Source organism: Sorex fumeus, unplaced genomic scaffold, assembly GCF_029834395.1.
Source record: "Sorex fumeus unplaced genomic scaffold, SorFum_2.1 ptg000038l, whole genome shotgun sequence".
Classification (NCBI taxonomy): domain Eukaryota; kingdom Metazoa; phylum Chordata; class Mammalia; order Eulipotyphla; family Soricidae; genus Sorex; species Sorex fumeus.
This window is the reverse complement of record NW_026606095.1, coordinates 12,228,319-12,248,124: the sequence shown is the minus strand read 5'-3', so window position 1 is coordinate 12,248,124 and position 19,806 is coordinate 12,228,319. Positions and strand designations below refer to the sequence as shown.

The following is a 19,806-nucleotide window of genomic DNA, read 5'->3' as shown; positions in this document are numbered from 1 at the left end:
CATTTTTTAAAAAACCTACTATTTGTATTTTGATTATTTCCCTCTTTCTAGAGTGCGGTTTTCCACTGGGATGATTTTATCCCACCCACAGGACATTTGGCCATGTCTGGAGACATTTTGGTTGTCACACTTGGGGCTCAAGAGTGCTATTGGCATCTAGTATTTGCCAGGGATGCTGATTAACATGCTTCAAATATACAAGACAACTGCACCCATCAAGAAAAGTTCTGTCCCAAATGTCACGAGTGCTGAGGCTGAGAAAACCTTGTTTGAAAAAAGCCAAGCTCAAGTAGCACTCAAGATAGACACAGGGCATAGGGGTGCACAGCTGAGGTGGAGAGTCAGGGGGGCATGTTGGTGATTCAGCTGACACAGTAGCTGTGGGAAAGATCCAGAATCCAGGCACCCCATCCTTCATGTGGCCCAGTTCCACCATGCTGGAGAGAAGCCGAGAAAGCTCACCTCAAGCTTAGAATATCATGGAAAATTGAGGCATAGAGCCAAAAGTTGAGTCATTCTACCATATCAGGAGACTGTTTTAGGGACACACTTTCATCTGTGGACAGAAAAGTTTTGCAGGATGTGCTTGCAATGAACTAAATAAAATTTGCCAATTGGTTACACAGTATTGTGTCAGAGAAAAAAAATAATAAAAAAGAAAAAGGGTGTTTGGTGAAACTATCAGGTTGGGGCTAGGGGGCATTTGAGTTACCCATCTTGAGTGGTGTTACTTTTTAACACTCTATTAACTCTGACCCGCCAAATGTGCCCCCTGCCCACGATAGGCATCTAAACAGAGCACCTCTGATCTAGCATTCACCAACTCAGAACACAAAACTGTTTTGTAAAAGGACATGCATTTTCCTGCTAGACTCTACTCATACTCCTCTCACTTCTATTTCTGTTAGTTCTCACTTTTACCTTTTCCTCGCTTTTCTGCAAGGACGAAAATGCAGAAACCACAGAAGCTGCCTCACAAACTCCACACCTCTTGCAAAGTTATTGGAAAAGCCAGGTCGACAGTTTTCATCCCTGCCTTGGTGGTCCTCAGAGGACTGGCCAAGGAAACTGCCCCAGTGTAGGAGGTGGTGACCCGGGTTCTCTGCATTCATTCATTAGCAAGAAGCAAAGGAAAGATGCTTACCGTGTAGAACCAAAACTTTACGATAGGTGCATTATAGAATTCATAGATTTTTCTGCCTAGGGGGATTAACCGGTGTCTACTCTGAACTTCCTCTTCATCCTTCTTCCTGGAGGACTCCCCGCTGTTTCTTCCCAACATTGCCTATAATGGAAGAGAATTGATATCATCATGGCAGGGCTCCAGAGAGCATTGTGTTCATTCTGCTGATAAGGAAAGATGCTCTTAGAATGCAAGTGCTTGGTCCAAGGCCCCTAGAGATGGATACATGCTTTTCCTACATGCTATTTGTAGTATACATAGAAGCAACGAACTGGAGCAGGGATGGTGATTCTTGTTTGTTTGGTTTTGCCTGGGAGGGAAAACCTTGGGGGTATTTTTTGATAAGTCTCATCTCATTCATCTGGGGAACTCTGGACTATAGATAGCAGGGATAGTCTTGCTGAGAGGAAATGTGTATAGCCCGAGAAACCAGGAACTTGTCTTTCCTTACCCTCTCTCTTCATGCATAACCTGAGGAAGGTTTTCTGGGTTTGAACTTAGCCTCTATTTATGCGAAGAACTCTAAACTAAAAGGTAATTTGGGCCAGTAAGGTATCCAAAGATTTTGGGTATCCAAGAGGTTAAGTTAGCAGAAGTGCCTAGAGTTCAGCAAGGTGGGAACATTTCCCCCAGACCTTCAGCATATGACTAGATTTGCTGTGAAATTTCATGACTGCTGGTCTGTATTCTTCTTGATGCTCCTGGCAGGAGTGGATGAGGAGAGACCAGAAGTCCAGACTGGCCTGCCCCAACTCCTAAGCTACTGAAGATTTTCATAAGCATGCATTTTTTCCCTCTCAATCACTACAATGCCAGAAACAACAATAACTTGAATGAGTGAGCATTGCTCTAGAAGGCCAACTTTTGAGAAGAGGCAATCACTTGGCACTTTGTGTGGCAAGAGACAGGATGCCCCAAAGCAGATCATAGATCCTAATGATAAAAGAGTTCCAGGCTAGGGCTGCCTCCGAAGGGCACTGAATCCTAACTTGACACTTGGAATCCATGGCACTTAGGTGACTCTTTTCACCTCCCTGAGAGTAGGTTTCTTGAACAGAAATAGGGGGGGACAATGGCAGTACCTATTGAAGGCCTGGTCTCCAAATCAATCAGTATCTGGAGTACTTATTAATGAGTAATCATTAAACATTCATTTTTCTGGGTTTTTTTTGGGGGGGGGGATGGAAGAGGTAGGGTGTCACTCCCACTGGTGTTGCAGGACCTCTAGGTCTAAAACTGGTGATGCTCAGGGTTATGTTCTAAAACTGGTGATGGTTGTATAATTGAAACCCAAGCACAAGAATTTGTAAGTCTACAACTGTACCTCATGGTGTCTCATTAATAAAAATTAAAAAAAAATAAATAAAACTGGTGATGGTAGGAATGGAACAACCTGGGACCCTGTCTATGTCAGGCATGTGCTCTGGCCCCTTTGGGCTATATCTACCACCCTGTGTTTTATTTTGAACCATTCCTGCTGAGGGTCCCGAGACAGTGTGGCTCTCCAGGATCCCGTCATGCATGCTTTGGGTTCCAGGGACCAAGTGCACAACCTTACACTTGTCCTGGGTACTTTATTATAAGCCTCTAGACCATCTTCCGTATACGTTCTTCTATACTTTCTATAGCATTTTTTTCAGCTAGTATTTTTTTTATAGTTTTCTATATTTTTGTTTTTATAGTTACTTTTTGTTTTGTTTTGCTTTGATTTGGGGGCCACACCCCACTGTATTTGGGTTAAATCTTGGGCCTCCTGTGTGCAAAGCTGGTGTTGTCTATTGAGCTTAAAGTAAAATGAAATATTCCTGTTACTTGACTAAGATAATCTAGTTTTTGTTTTTTGTTTTTTTTGCTTTTTGGTCACACCCAGTGATGCATAGAGGTTACTCCTGGCTCTGCACTCAGGAATCACCCTTGGCGGTGCTCAGGGGCCCATATGGGATGCTGGGAATCGAACCTGGGTCAGCCGCATGCAAGGCAAACGCCTCACCTGCTATGCTATTGCTCCAGCTCCAAGATAATCTAGTTTGATCTCCTGCCAGATCACCCCACTCCCCCACCTTTAACCCCACTCACATGAGCAGCTAATGCCAGTATGGGTCTATCACTGCATAATTTCTTGAGTTTATTCAATACTATCTTAAGATAAAGTTAGTTCTACAGTGTTTGGGAAGTGAAATTTTTATTAAATGTGTGAATAGGGTGAAACTTTATAACTGCTTAGAGAGTGACAAGGATTTGGAATGAGGAAAAGTCCTAGAAATAGGAGTTTAAAGTAGAGAGCTCTAATTATAGAAGTGCTTTAAGTTTTTTTTTTTTTCCCAAAGTTGAGAACAGGGACATCCACTAGATAATTCTCATTTGAAACTACCTTGACTAAACATACAGATTATAGTTTAAACTATTTTTGTCAGGACTTCAAAGATAACTTAACTCAAAGTTGTAACAATTTCCAATGATTTGGCTATAACCTTTGGGATTTCTGAGGAGGGTGACGTGACTTTCATTCCTTTATGAACCTTCTGGCTGGAAAAGTACCTTGAGTTAATGAATAGGTAGCATTCCATATTCCAGCCAATGGAAGCATTTATTTTGATCAGTGAGTCTAATCAATCTTTGTGATGGATTAGTTCAGTAGACAAGCAATGAGTCCTATAAATATTGATCACTGACCTCATGAAACTCTTAGGTTACATGATATTTGTCTCTTTGTAATTCATAATTTATGTAACATAATTATCCTACATATATAAATTATATATATTTATATATAACACAGTACAATGCCTTGGGGAACACAATAAGATGTGATTTAAGGTAGCTAGGAGGGTTTCAGATACCTAAAGTAGGTAAACTCTAGGGTCAGAAACTGTTGAAAGGTCTATAAGAAAACTTTGGGTCTATGGTCATATTTAAACTTTATTATGCAAAGTGAAAGATATTTATCTGTCAGTTCAGGTAAAATAAGAACAAAAATACAATTTGTTTTGCCTTAACTATTCATATATATTCCAAAGTAAGTGTATTTTCAGGACTGTCTTTCATGGGTTTAAGTAAAGCATTTTTTGACATTTCATTAATTCTAGCCTAAGCAGCTTATCTTGCTGATTTTGCTGATTTCTTTTCCCAGTAGTTAAACATTTCCTTTGATGACATTCCCTACAGAAGAATGAACAGAGTCAAAAGCAGGCAAAAGTCTACAATACAAACTTGAGAATCTTTGCTGGATGAACACGGATGCCAAGTCTGAGAAAGATCTTTTGAGGTGAACTGAACTCCTAACGGCTACTGAAATGAGGCAAACTCTGGCGGGAACTGTGTATAGTTTTGGAAAGGACAACGGAAAGCATACATTTTCATGAGAGGATAGATTAGTAACACAGAAGCTCAAATACCAATCCTATAAAAAGGGGTAGAGATCTCAACAAACGTTTTCTCCAATTCTATCCAAAACAGCTAGGACCTTGCTGTAGTAGAGACAGGTTCCTTAGAGTGAAAGGAAATTCTGATCCAACGATGCTGTGCTGAAGTCCAGTGCGGCCAGCCCAGTCCTCCCCTCCTTTCCTTGTCTCTGCTGGCTGTGCAGATGAAGCTCAGGCAAGCATACTCTTGTGGAGTTTGCCACAAGGTTTCAGTAAACAAACCAGGGCCTCTTGTCTGGCAAGCTAAATTTGCTCTGAATCTAGAGACGCTCTTTCATGGCTTCTTGAAGGATCAAGCCTCAAAGCTCTAGACTTAGAAAAGAAGGGAACCATCCTTTTTGTTTCCTTCCTTTAGATCCTAAACCAGAAATAATGCTGATTCCCCACTAGCTGCCTCCCTAGAGGATGTGCCTATGACGAGGCCATTTCAAAATTCCTGAAGTCTCTTTGGTATTCGATTGATAAGATCACACTAAGTGCCTACATTTGGGTTTAGGATGAAAAAAAAAAAAGCTTTTGTGGTTGTTGCTGTTATTGTTTTTTGAATCATACTCAGTGGTGCTCAGTGGCTCTGTGCTCTGGGATCATTCACTCCTGGTAGTGCTTGGTATTGAACTGGCGTCAATAGCATGGTCTGCAAGTGCCTTCACCCTAGTACTATCTCTATAGCCTCTAGGATGGAAAATTTTATTTATTTATTTATTAAGTTTTATTAAGTTTTATTATGAAACACCATGAGGTACAGTTAAAAATTTTTGTGCTTGGGTTTCAGTTATACAATGATTGAGTACCCGTCCCTCCACCAGTGCCCATTCTCTACCACCACTGATTCCAGTATCCCTCCCACCCCCATCCACCCCCATGCCACCCTGCCTCTGTGGCAGGGCATTCCCTTTTGTTCTCTCTCCCCTTTTGGGTGCTGTGGTTTGCAAAAGAGGCAATGAGTTGCAATCATATTCGGTCTATAGTCTACTTTCAGCATGCATCGCCCAAAGGATGGAAAATTTAAATTTAAATTTTCATTTAAATGAAATTTAAATCTCTCGAGCCTATCAGTTAAAACTGTGGCTAGTGGAGTCTCCATGTCTCAATTCTTATCCAGATTTTTGCAACTGTATAACTTCGGGAAATTAAGGAGTCTCTGATTTCTCATATGTTAAATGAGTTAATAAGAGCACTGAACTCAGAAGATGGTTGCGAGGATTCCACGAGGAACAGTATGCAAAGGCAGTTATCATTATAACAATATTAGCAAACAGCTATCAAGGTTTGCCTGTGCTGGGTACCTGTCTACAGAGTTTATAGATATACTTTGAGCTAGATGATGTTATAGCTCCTATGATAGAGGTTTAGAAACTGTCTGATGTCTGAATGGTAGGCGATGGGGCAAGATTCTGCTTTCAGGGCACATTTTTTGCTTCTCCACTGAAATTTTCAACAGATGGCTTTCCTGCCACCACATTTTGGGTAATGATCAAAATCCCACTTCCTATTTCAGAAGGAGCTCAAAGGCTAAGATTATTCTAAGATAGTTCGAGAAGACCATCACCTATTCCCGTCACAGAGGTAAGTACATTCTTCCACTTATTTTTTAGAAAAATCCTGAAACTGAAAGGAAACACTGACATTTCACTCAAGCCAAAAAGCTCTGAATGATGACTCAATCAAAGGAGTGGTTCCATGTTTATCTATCTATATATATGTATGTGCCCTGCTATACTTGGGGCTCAGCTTGTGCCTGAAAATAGATTTTTAGGAAAGGCCTGCTGCAAGGAAATCTTATTTATCTGGAGGAAGAACTATTCACAGGGCGGTCCCACTAGGATCCTAACGCAAAGGCCTTTTATCACCTGAGCCAAACCAATTTTTGTTTTCTCAACCTTAGAACTTCTGGGTCACCGCGGTGAATGGGCAGGGTGGTAGGGAGGATGGGGGAAGAGCCAGGAAGTCCTGTGAAGTTGTCACTTGGTGTCTTCAAAGCTATGGAGCTTGTTTGTCCCTTTTGCTGCATTTGATATTTTTAGACTTTGGAATCAATCCAGCGGCAGTCACGCTGCTCAGGCGGAGGTTGTGGGAAGCAGTCCCATGCCCAGCTGCCCCATTCCTCTGCAGAACAAAGCATCCATGCACTCTAATTATACCGGGAAGAGCTAATAAAAACCTTCCATACAGACCTCAAAATTCAATTAGTCCTGCATTTGTGAACCTGACCCCCAAAACAGACAGAGGCTTCTCATCATCAGCTGAGCAGTTTCAGCTTAGGGAAGCCAGCTGCTGCCCAGGCCCTGCCTGTCTTTCCTTCTCAGTGGCTGAGGCCGCCAGCTCACCTGGGGAATGACGAGCCTTGCCTGTTTGGAAAATTTACGAGGGCCGTGGTTCTGAATTTCCTTGAGTGTTTCCGCACCAGTGACTCTAGCGCAAGGAATGCACACGGAATTGGTCCCTATCATCATGTTCTTCGTGCACAGGAAGGCTGTTTAAATGACTCTGCTCTCAAAACTTCAAGGACCTGCCACAGAGGCAGGTGGGATGGGGGGATAGGGGGTGGGAGGGATGCTGGGAGCCGTGGTGGTGGAGGATGGGCGCTGGTGGAGGGATGGGTACTTGATCATTGTATAACTGAAACCCAAGCACAAAAATTTGTAAGTCTATAACGGTCACACCCACTAACTGGCCCCCTGGCGTCGTGTAATCCCATCAACGGCCAAGACTCAGAGACTATAAAACCCAGCTCCTGGAAGCTGACATCTTATTATCTCTTTCTTACTTTGGACAACCTGGCAGGCTGTCGAATGTAACCTGCCCACACGGCAGAGTCTGGCAAACTCCCCGTGGCGTACCCAATATGCCAAATACCAGTAACAATGATGGGTCTCATTCTCCTCACCCTGAAAAAGCCTTGAATATGGCTCTTTTAAAATCTCAGGGTTAGGAAGAAGGAGACGTTACTGGTGTCTGCTCGAGGCAATTGGGGAACAACAGGATGATCGTGATCGTGATCGTGATCGTGATAAGGGTACCTCATGGTGTTTCACTAATAAAAAAAATTAATTAAAAAAAAACTTAAAGGAATGCATCTACAGGGAGGCTGTCCCCAGGGGTTCTCACATCTCAAGCCATGCCACTAGGACAGACAGACGGGGAGCACTCCTCAGGGACCATCTACTGCGGGTCATTTCTTACAGTCAGTTCCATGTCCTCTTCGTCTTTTTCCTTCGAGGGCTTCTCTGGTTCCTCTGGCTCCTTCTCTTGGAGATGAATTTCGTGAGCCTGAGACATGTAAGGCATGTCGTCTTTGTTCTTGAACTCCAAGCTGAGAATTGAAGGAGGAAGTAGAATTCCCAGAATTACCTAAAGCAATAATAATGATAATAATAATCATCACATTTAAAGGATTAAGATCAGGGGGATTGCTTAGAATCAGAGGGCCTGGGGTCTGGTGTTTATGTCTGCATGCGTGTGCACACAGATAGGGTGTGGCTCTCTGAATGACTAAATACAATCATTAGGTAGTAGTTCAGCCTGATTTTAGAGAAATATAGTACTGTAGCACTGTCCTCCCATTGTTCACCGGTTTGCTCAAGCGGGCCCAGTAACATCTCCATTTTGAGACTTGTTGTTACTGTGTTTGGCATATCAAATACATCAGGGGTAGCTTGCCAGGCTTTTCTGTGCAGGTGAGATACTCTCGGTAGCTTGCCAGGCTCTCTGAGAGGGGTGGAGGAATCAAACCTGGGTCAGCCGAGCCGGCCGTGTGCAAGGCAAATGTCCTACCACTATGTTATCACTCCAGCCCCAGAGAAAAATATAGCATATTATCCAAATACATCTTTCCTGATTAATAGTCATTTTGCATGGGAGAAATGAGGAAAATGTGACCCCCAACTAAAGCAAAAATAATAAAGAATTAGATTGCCCATTTAGTCATTATATAGCATTACTTTGGTGGAATCAATTTCTGTGTATGAGCACTGGTGTTTAGTTGCTAATGTGTCAAGTGGGGCTGACCATATGCCAGTCATCTGACTCTCTTTGTAAAAAATGCCCCTCCTAGTTAACCTTGAGAAAGCCCATGCAGGAAGCATCCTGTTTATTATACAGTATCCCCTGGTGTTTGCAACTAAACCCCCATACCACTTTTCTCCCTTTCACAGGAACACACACACACACACACACACACACACACTCACACACTACATGGGTTCTGGATTCACCATCTCACAATCAAAATGCCATTGTAAAAATGCTGCCAGACACTGGCGGAGGGATGGGTACTTGATTATTGTATAACTGAAACCCAAACATGGAAGTTTGTAAGTCTACAACTGTACCTCATGGTTTCACTAATAAAATTTTAAAAACTGCTGCCAGAAAATCCAGCACTGTATTTCTCTCAAATATAGACAACTTGGGTTCAGTGATAGCATAGCGGGTAGGGCGTTTGCCTTGAACGTGGCTGACCTGGGTTTGATTCCTCTGTCCCTCTCAGAGAGCCTGGCAAGCTACCAACGGTATCTCGCCCACATGGCAGACCTTGGCTAGCTCCCCGTGGTATCCCCCAAAACAGTAACAAGTCTCACAATGGAGACATTACTGGTGCCTGCTCGAGCAAATCAATGAACAATGGGAGGACAGTGCTACAGACAGTGCTATAGAAAACTTGCTTAAAGCTCCTTGCGACGACATTATACCTTGATGCCAGCAAATTAGTTGTGTTAATTAGCATGTTGATGCCAGCTGTGCATACTACCAGTAGCTCACACTTGTGTGTAGCTTAATTAGCATAATGCAGTGCTCATATCAATATGCTAAGTCACATCCAAGTGTGAGCCACTGGTGGTATACATACGTTGCTGTCAACCTGCTACACACACGGGCCCTTTTCCTGAAAGAGAATCGCATTCTCCATTTGCCAGGGAATGAATGAGTGGCATTTCTGAATGGTGAAATGGTGAAATTCCAACTTCCCTCAGACTTAAATGATTCTCCTGTACCAGTCTTCTGTATCTAACCCCCCTTGAAGAAACAGAACCAGGGTAAGGGGCTAAGAGAGATCTTTCAGGGATACTTAGGATGAAATGACCCTCCAGTAATGAAGAACTGTGCTCCAAGGCACACAGGGACAGAGATCAGCTAAGGGAAAAGGGAGAAGAGTGGTGACCCTAAGCCCATGGTGCCTGTCAGGCCCAGGAAGGCTCAGGTGACATTCTGGCAGCTTCCAGGTACATTACACCCTGTCCTGAGAGCTGAGAACTAGGCTGGAAGTTACTAGTGATGTGGCCACGGAACACCCCTGACCCATTTTAAGGAACCTTCAGTAGTTCTGGGTCAAGAGAAAGGGGCTTGGGGGCAGGAAGGGAGTGTTTCAGTCACAGTGGCCTCTAGTAACAGTGTGGTGGCCCCCTTCTGCTTTGGGTTGGCCTCAGAGTTGCCTAGATTAGAAAAATCTATGAAAATTGAGCCTACTCAGTTATACTAGCCAAACTTGAATAGTGTCCCAATGTGGGTGAAACCACAGCAAGAGCTCATCGGAACTGTCCCGGGGGGGCAGTAGTAATATCAGGGAAGTTTGGGGGCTACTTTCTCTTATTCTCTTTTTTTCCTTTTTGGGTCACACCTGGCAATGCACAGGGGTTACTCCTGGCTCTGTACTCAGAAATCACTCCTGGCAGTGCTCAGGGGACCATATGGGATGCTGGGAATCAAACCTGGGTCGGCTGCGTGCAAGGCAAACGCCCTACTCACTGTACTATCACTCTGGCTCCTCAGTTCAATTTTTTTTTCCTTTTTGGGTCATACCCAGTGATGCACAGGGGTTACTCCTGGTTCTGCACTCAGGATTTACTCTTGGCGGTGCTCGGGTGACCATATGGGATGCTGGGAATCGAACTTTGGTCGGCCACGTGCAAGGCAAACACCCTACCTGCTGTACTATCACTCCAGACCCCACCTCAGTTCAATTTTTTAAAAAATATTATATAGAACGTAGGAAATACAAAAAAAGCAACAAGCCACTTATCATCTGGTTTCATACACCTTGCATCCTACAGATAGCCACCGTCAATAATCTACTTGATAATTTACATGTATTCATTTTAAGATGCTCACTTGAACATAGGTTCTATCCACTGACCTAAAGTTTATTAACCTTCACTTCAAAGTAGGTCACATTATAAGCAGTGACTCTACACATATCGAGTTCATTTTTTAAAATTTCAGTTAAAATTTTTTCTCAAGTGTAGTTGACAAGAGCAAATGTCTCTTTTTGTCACAGGGAAATAACATGTGCAAGAGCAATGGTCTTTTAATGTGACCATCATTTCAGATTTTCTGAAAAAATTCATGTTTAGGTGATATTCCTAGAGGTGCTGATTTATTAGAATGTCCGAGAGGCTCTAACTTTTTTCCTTTTTTTTTTTATTTTTGGTAGATTTTTTTTTTAAATTTGCTTTTTGGGTTACACGCTGCAATGCTCAGGTGTTACTCTTGGTGATGCTCAGGGGACCGTATGGAATGCTGGGAATCAAACCTGGGTCGGCCGTGTGCAAAACAAATGCCCTACCTGCTGTACTACCGCTCTAGCCCCAAGGCCCTAACTTCTATGTAAAGAATAGCTCCACATATGAAAATCTGTGATGTGGAGTAGGACTTGAGTGCTGCCACCCAAGGATCAGAGAACACCTAACTATTGCCGATTCTGCTTGAAGACTCCAACCAACCCTCTGTCCTCAAGGGCAACAGGGCCTTTAGGGCACACTGACCTTGAGGCCTGAGTTCTTGCGCATTCGGAGCCGGCCCATCCACATGTCTGTGAGCAACATCTGGCTGCACGTGTGTGCGATGAAGTCTCGGTGCTTGGCGGCCACGGCCAGCTGCAGGCACGTGGCATTGCTCCAGTTTTTCAGTTCATACGTCAGCAGTTTCATGGCCAGCTGCTCGTCCTGCTTATAAGACTGGTCTAGGAGCTCGACAGCCAACTGCCCAAAGTCCCTGAAAGAGAGAGGGGGGAGGAAGTGTCTTTTAGACCATCATGGAGAATTGGGGGACAAAAGTGGGGATCCAATGGCCCAGCCCAACTAGACTGCTATGTTGTCTCACTCATTTGTGGATCAAGCAGACATGGACTAAGCATCTCTGATGCACCAGATCCTGTGTTTAGACTAGGGGAGTACAGCAAACAAAGCACGGCTCCTGTGCTCAAGACCTCCCGTTGAAGTCATCTGGGTGGAGAAGGCACTGTAGCACTGTAGCACTGGCCTCCCATTGTTTATCGATTTGCTCGAGCGGGCCCAGTAACGTCTCCATCGTGAGACTTATTGTTACTGTGTTTGGCATATTGAATAGGTCACAGGTAGCTTGCCAGGCTTTGCCGTGTGGGCTAGGTACTCTTGGTAGCTTGCTGGGCTCTCCGAGAGGGGTGGAGGAATCGAACCTGGTTTGGCCGGGTAGGCCGTGTGAAAGGGCTGGAGCAATAGCACAGCGGTAGGGCGTTTGCCTTACACACAGCCTACCCGGCCAACCTGGGGTGGAGAAGGCAGACTAAAAAATCAATACTGTGTTTACAGTCCACTGTCCACTGTCCTCTCCTTGTTTATCAATTTGCTCAAGCAGGCCCAGTAATGTCTCCATTTTGAGACTTGTTGTTACTGTGTTTGGCATATTGAATGTGTCACGGGTAGCTTGCCAGGCTTTCACGCGCGGGCAAGATTCTCTTGGTAGCTTGCCATGCTCTACGAGAGGGGCAGGGGAATCGAACTTGGATTGGTCATGTTGACTATGTGCAAGGCAAACGCCCTACTGCTGTGCTATTTGGTTATAGTAGCACTGTAGCACTGTCCTCCTGTTGTTCATCAATTTGCTTGAGCGGGCCCAGTAACATCTCCATTGTGAGACTTGTTGTTACTGTGTTTGGCAGATCGAATACACCACGGGGAGCTTGCCAGGCTCTGCCATGCGGATGAGATACTCTTGGTAGCTTGCTGGGCTCTCCGAGAGGGGCGGAGGAATCGAACCTGGGTGGGCTGGGCTGACTACACACAAGGCAAATGCTCTACCACTGTGCTCTTGCTAATTATTTATTAAATTACAAGGGGGTGGATATTTAGCTTAAAATGTCAAATGATCGAGGGCTGATAGTAGGCAGGGCATTTGCCTTGCACGCGGCCGACCCGGGTTCGATTCCCAGCATCCCATATGGTTCCCCAGAACCACCAGGAGTAATCCCTGAACATCACTGGTGTGACCCAAAAAAGCAAAAAAAAAAAAATGTCAAATGATTTAAAGAAACAGTTGATGAAAACATTTCTCAATAAGAAGGCTGCTCATTCTAGCCTCGTTTTCTCCAGGTGCCATCCCAGGGCACCTGGGCACTTCCTGGCCTGCGGGCAGCTGGGCCCCACCCCAGAGCCTCCTTCACAGCTGGTCTTATCACCACTCAGGTGGTGATAAGAGCAGAAACGTTCAGACTGACCATCCCAGGAGAGGCCGGAGCTCACGGGAAAGGGCTGCTATGTTCTGTGTTGGAAAAGTAAGAAAACAGGACTTCTTGGGCCAGAGAGATAGCACAGAAGGTAGGACGTCTGACATGTGCACATGCCCGATCCGGGTTCGATCCCCACCCCCACCCCCCAGCATCATCCCCAAGTGCTGAGCCAGGAGCAAGCCAGAGTACTTTGGGGCATGGACCAAAAAAATTACAAAAGGACTCCTCATGCCACATTAGAGAAAAGACTCTACTCGTGTCTACATGGCCCAAATCTGTAAAATTGCCTTTTTCTCTTGTGACGTGACCCTGAGCAGAGAGGGGAGCCATGACCTCGGGGGTATCCAGATGGTTCTGGGGCACCCAAAGCACTAGAGCAGGAAGAAGAGCAAGAGGGTTTGACCAGTGACTCAGAGATGCAGCCGAGGACGTCCTGGCCATCCTGGGCGCAGGGGCCGCGGGTCCTGCCAGGCTGCAGCCGACGTCTCAGTGCTCAGGCAAACGAGGGTCCGGCTCTTGGCTCTCGACCACCCAACTGGCTGTCCCCGAGCTCGCCCGGGGCCCACCGGGACATGGTTACAGTAGGTCTTCTTAATTTGACAGACTTATGCATACCATAGGCCACTCTCCACATGCTCACACAAGCTTCACACATGAAGGAACCGGCAGAGGAACCCAGGTATGCGGGACCTGTGGCTGAGATCTCTAACCCTGCTCGAATGGGGACTGGGCCTCCTCCACCCAGATTCCCCATTTTCCAGTAGCTTGGCAGCCACACACACAAACTGCCTCCATGCCATGTAATCTCATCAATGGCCAAGACCCAGAGACTATAAAACAAAGCTCCCAGAAGAGAGTGATGCAGTATTTCCTGGAACCCCATAGCCTTCACCCCTCTCGGAGAGCCCCACAAGCTACAGAGGAAATCCCGCTTACACAGCAGAGCCTGGCAAGCTACCCGTTGTGTACTTGATATGCCAAAAACAGTAAAAATGATGGTCCTCATTCCTCTGACCCTGAAAGAGCCCCCAGTATGCCATTGGGCTACACTGGCACGTGACAGGGACGAATGGAGACATTACTGGAGCCTGCTTGAGCAAATCGATGAACAACAGAATGACGGTGACAGTGACAGTGATACATACCATAAGTATGGCAAGTTTCTTAATTTCCCCCCTTTTCTCCAGCTTCAAAATATACATAGCAAAAGGACCTATCTCAGGGCAATTGAAAGGATGAAATAAAATCTGAATCTCTATAGGTACCTCTATCTGTAAAGGTTGACAATTTGTGACCACTCCTGGAGTGTCCCATTGGGAATACTGCCTCTGCCTCATTGTAAAGTTTGGGGTAGCCCACCCAGGGGGGAAAGGGTGTTGTCCCTCCACCTGCTTCCCCCTGGCGGCTTGGTGGCTGTCATCCTCCAGAGGCCATTGGACAGTTAGGTTTGGGCTCTCAGTAATGAGACATTTTGGGCCTCATGGGATGGGGGGGGAGATGGTCCTGTCCTCCCCACCCCAATGAGACCCCAAGTTATTGCCCACGAACGGTCTTTTTGGCTCCTTATCAAGCTGCTTAATGGCCATGATCCCAGAGACTCAGGAGCAAATCTCGGAACCCAGCAGGTTTTGGCAGAAATCCCTCCAGATTTAAGAGTTAAAATTTCGGAATTTCAAAATTGCACAGCTACTACTGCGGGCACGTGACATCATATGTTATTCATAACCAGCAATAGAAAACAAACTGTCTACTGTTGCCTTTTCAGCAGATCTGAGTGTTGGGGTAAAATCTCAAATAACAATGGTGGGTCTAGTATCAGAATATTGAATTTGACCAAAGTAGAGAGAGAGTAATGTGAAAATCATCTGCCCCACAGGTAGGGGGAGGGTGTGGGATGGGGGTATACTGGTGTTGTTGGGGGTGGAGAATGGGCACTGGTGATGGTACGGGTGTTTCATTGTATGACCGGGACTTAGACCCAAAAGCTTTGTAACTGCTCTCACGGTGATTCAATAAATAAAATTATAAAAAAATGAAAAAAAAAAGGTGGGGTTCATGCACAATTCAATCAGCTAATCAGTGGCTGAATAAATAGCAGTACCCCTACATTAAAAAAAAGTTTGGGGTAGCCCAAACTGTCCACATTGGGGTTCCCCTTCCCTTCTCTTTTCCTGACCACCCCGTTGGTTGGGCTGGCTGACCTGGAGTTGTGATTCAGCTCCTGGGAGATGTCATCAACCATGTCATTCTCGGAGGCCTCGTGAGCCATGGCCTTGCAGAGCTTGCAGGCCACCAGGGCCTTGGCCATGGCCTCCTCGCCATGCTGCCAGAAAAACAGGGCCATCTTCTGTCTCTTCATCAGGACGGCCCACACCATCAGCTCGTGGAAGGGGAAAGGGAAGTGGTTGATCTCAGGGTCATCTAAGTCAATGTCCACTTCCTCTTCACGCTTCTTAGTTGTCTTTCTTCCCCGCCTCAAGGGAACGTCATCCTAGAATTCCAAGGACATTGGAAATAAACCAAATCAATTAAGAGAATAGTCATTATGGATCTACTGCTGGCCCAGTTCTGGGATAGATGCAGAGGTGACTGTGGCCAGCTCCAGTCTTAAAAGAACTCACACCTGAGGATGCAAAAAGCACAGTAGAAATGACACCTGTGCTTATATGTTCATTGTAGCACTGTCCACAATAGCCAAAATCTGGAAACAACTCAAGTGCCCTACAACAGACGACTGGTTAAAGAAACTTTGGTACATCTACACAATGGAATATTATGCAGCTGTTAGGACAGATGAAGTCATGAAATTTGCTTATAAATGGATAGACAGAGAGAGTATCATGCTAAGTGAAATGAGTCTGAAAGAGAGGGATAGCATAGAAGGATTGCACTCATTTGTGGAGTATAAAATAACATAACATGAGGCTGACACCCAAGGACAGTAGATACAAGAACCAGAAGGACTGCTCCATAGCTGGAAGCCAGCCTCATGTGTGGAGGGGAGAGGGCAGTTGGAATAGAGAAGGGATCACTAAGAAAATGATGGCTGGAGGAATCGGTCAGGGTGGGAGATGTGTGCTGAAAGTCAATAATGGACCAAACATGATATTTTCTAAGTATCTGTATTGCAAACCATAATGCCCAAAAGTGAGAGAGAGTATGGATAATATTGTCTGCCATGGAAGCAGAGGGAGGGTGGGAAAGGGGGGGTATACCAGGGATATTGGTGGTGGGGAATGTGCACTGGTGGAGGGATGGGCGTTTGATCATTGTGTGATTGTAACCAAACATGAAAGCTTGTAACTATCTCACGTTGATTCAATAAAATTAAAAAAAAAAGAACTCACAAACTTATTCATAATGTCTAATTCAAAAACAAGCTGTGGTAAATGTTCAAGCACAGGTTTATGGGAACATGTCAGTGTTATATTTTAATTTTGAAAAAGTACTTTCTAATGGGCAAGTTATTTTTTGTTTTACTTTTGCCCATTTCTACTTCCCTCCAAACACAGGTAGGGTTATTTGTATCTCATGACAGCAGTCCCATTTGCATCGAAAGGACCAGAATAGCCTATGCTAGCTTTTGCATCCATGACAATAACCACCCAAATTAAATACAGGAAATAGATCATTTTGAGTATTTCTCTCCCCCCTCCATTAGATGCATTAGATGTGAAGTATTTCTGACCTTTGAATCTATTGCCATTTGTAAATGCCCATGAATAAATTTGACATACTGAAATATATGTTTCCTTTTCAAGTTAGTATTTAAAATAGAATTTGTTCCTTTCTTTGCAGTGCTACTGTAAGCTCATGGTAGAATTTCTGAAGCCACTTTGATCTGCCCCCTTGACAACTGGGAAGACATTGACCTCCTTGCTTAGAATTATGTATTCCTATTATCGCTGAAATGAATTTATATGAGAACAAATAATTGATGCTAAAAATGTGAGCAAACACTTACCTCCATTCCCAGCAGTTTCAAGGCTTTCGGCTGTTAAAAACAAAGGTAGTGCACAAAGTTAGACCTTTCTACACACAAGAAAAGAATCCCACTGTGTTTAAATAGGCAATAGGAGAGCATTATTACAACATAGAGCACTTATTCATTTCACCAAATAAAACAACATTAGGGAAGCCCATTCACTGGAATTCAGAGAGAATTAAAGATTTAATTATTTTGATGAATCACAAAAACTGAGGAACCTGGAAAGGCATTATGAGATCATTCAATATAAAAACTCCATTTTACATGCTCTTTTGTGGACCAAAAGTGGATGATGCTCACATCTCCATGACTTCAAGTGGTAAGTGAGCAGTTCAATAGAGAGTCAGCCCATAAGAGGTTTCACAAACCTCAGGAGACCCAGGATATGATTCAGAAATACAAATATATATATATATATATATATATATATATATATATATATCTCCATGCTGGACTTAACCCCATGATCAGGGAGAAGAACATGTGTCACTAGTGAAGGGGTGTCATATGACATGAAAAGTGGCATCACATACAGCAGCAGTACTGAGCATGCCTGGGTATGTACAGCATAGTCATAGACCAAGATGGAGAGAGCAAGGAACTCCGTTACTTACAGAACCCAGTTTATATTTCACAAGAACAAATAGAAAATTACACATCTTAGCTCAGGAGCAACACACCCATATTTTAAGGATTACAGAATGCTTGGTGCCACTTTGAAAGTTGACCAAGTAAATAGTCATGAGAACACTGAAAGTCCCTCCAAATTTTATTGGACCATTCAACTAGGAATCACTTGGACCCTATGCCTCTCTCCCTTTCCTTTTCTCTTGCCTCCTTTAAATGATCACTACTTCTTTTTTGTATTTATAATTTTGGGTGTTTTCAAAGTTCTATTCTAGTGTCACAAAAAAGTTTCATAATCAGAAAATGAGCTTGGGCCTACATGAAAACTATGCCTACCCCAGCTAGGAGAGCAGTTTTCAAAATGTGGTCCATGGACCATGATACTTTTTCAGAGAAGTCTTTCCTGAGACCTTATTAGGGAATCTGAAAAGTCAAAATTAATTTCCTAACAATGCTAAGGTATCTTTAAGTTTTGACACAGTTAACATGTGTAGTGACAATGTAAAATGATAATGAATTAAATTGCTGTCTGTCTTAACAAGAATAAGGCAGTGGTAACAAACTTGAATAGTTGTCATTGAATTCCACTGTCAAATACTTGAATTTTAGATGAAAAAAAATGCCAATTTCACCAAATAATTCCTTGATGAGGGGATGGAAAAAACCTCAAAGGACTGGTGTGCACATTTTGCATGGAGGAGGCCTGAGTTCAGTCCTTGGCATGACACGATCCCTAAGCACTGCCAAGAGCAACCCAAGTATAAAGCCGGACACTGCCCAGTATGGCTCTCGCCTCCCCTGTATCCAAACACACACACACACACACACACACACACACACACACACACACACACGCGCGCGTTCTTGATGAGAGCTAGAAAACAAGTAACGTTAGCTTTATTAAATTCTCTATCCTTCATTATATTAAAAAGGCTATTCTGAGAGGGATGAAAAGTACTTCTGTTAAATACTGAACTGTGGACACTCTGATGGGTTGTCCTAAGGCAAACACTTGACAGTTTGGATTGAGTCATTGCCATTTTCTTGGATATGTCCTTGAAGGAATCACTCGCAGACAAACTGATTATTTTGACTTGGACACATGGCAGACATTTTTTGGGAATGAATGAAGTCATTCATTTTTTCCAGGAAAACGACGACATTTTTTTGCCAATGACAAAATTTAAACTTTCCAAGCAGAAATGAGGGAAAATTAGAATTTGGAGAAAATTGTGTCCTCTCCCCCATGCTTTTGACTGTGTTTTTTTTTGTATTTGCTTTTTGCTTTTTATTTTGTTTTCTCATGAGATTGGATACGATATAAATGAAACTGAGATTTTGGAATTGCATAATGAAATGTGTCAATGTTTGTAAGATATGCATAACTCAGGGGCTCAATATTTTATAATGACCAATATATGATGTTGCAAGATTTCATGAGAAGTGTGCTTGAGAGACCAACTAGATCTTAATGTAACAGACCGTGGAAAGTTCATAGCCATTGTTTCATATTTCACATTGCAACTGATATTTAAGAATTTGCCACTTGTGGAATTTTGCTATAGGACTAAAAAATAAATAATTATCTGTAAAAAATCGTTACTTCCATATTTTGTGGGGTAAGAATTTTCATTTACTATAATCAGAATACTATCTTGCAATGAACTGAAGAAGATATGAAAATCTTGAAAATTGTGAATAAAAAAGAGTGAAAAAATAGTGCTACTCTGACCAGGAGTATTTTGAGAAAGAAGTTATTTATACGAACATATGATGAGCTAGAAGGATTATCTCAAAATGAAACAAATACCTTCAAAAGTCTAACTTAACTTCTAGTATGAATCAATAGGTAAATTTCACCTGGATAAAAACTTGAGGGTCCTCAAAAGGAGACAGAGAGAGAACAAAAGGGAATGCCCTGCCACAGAGACAGGTTGGGATGGGGGGGATGGGGGGTGGGGGGAGATGCTGGGACCCGTGGTGGTGCAGGATGGGCACTGGTGGAGGGATGGGTATTCGATCATTGCATAACTGAAACCCAAGCACAAAAAATTGCAAGTCTATAACTGTACCTCATGGTGTTTCACTAATAAAAAAAACTTGG

General features: G+C 43.6%; 1 protein-coding gene across 5 annotated transcripts in view; it reads right to left on the bottom strand.

Annotated features, from left to right (window-relative positions):
• The window catches only part of TRPM3 (transient receptor potential cation channel subfamily M member 3), a 997,482-nt gene that overhangs the window by 108,956 nt on the left and 868,720 nt on the right, over positions 1 to 19,806 (bottom strand). For all 5 annotated transcript variants that reach the window (XM_056118728.1, XM_056118724.1, XM_056118725.1 and 2 more), the window contains 5 exons: positions 17,052 to 17,081; positions 15,289 to 15,578; positions 11,367 to 11,595; positions 7,789 to 7,956; positions 1,145 to 1,285 (listed from right to left, as the gene is read on the bottom strand). In XM_056118728.1, the coding sequence (XP_055974703.1) occupies positions 1,145 to 1,285; positions 7,789 to 7,956; positions 11,367 to 11,595; positions 15,289 to 15,578; positions 17,052 to 17,081 (858 nt within the window). The remainder of the gene's footprint in view (positions 1 to 1,144; positions 1,286 to 7,788; positions 7,957 to 11,366; positions 11,596 to 15,288; positions 15,579 to 17,051; positions 17,082 to 19,806) is intronic.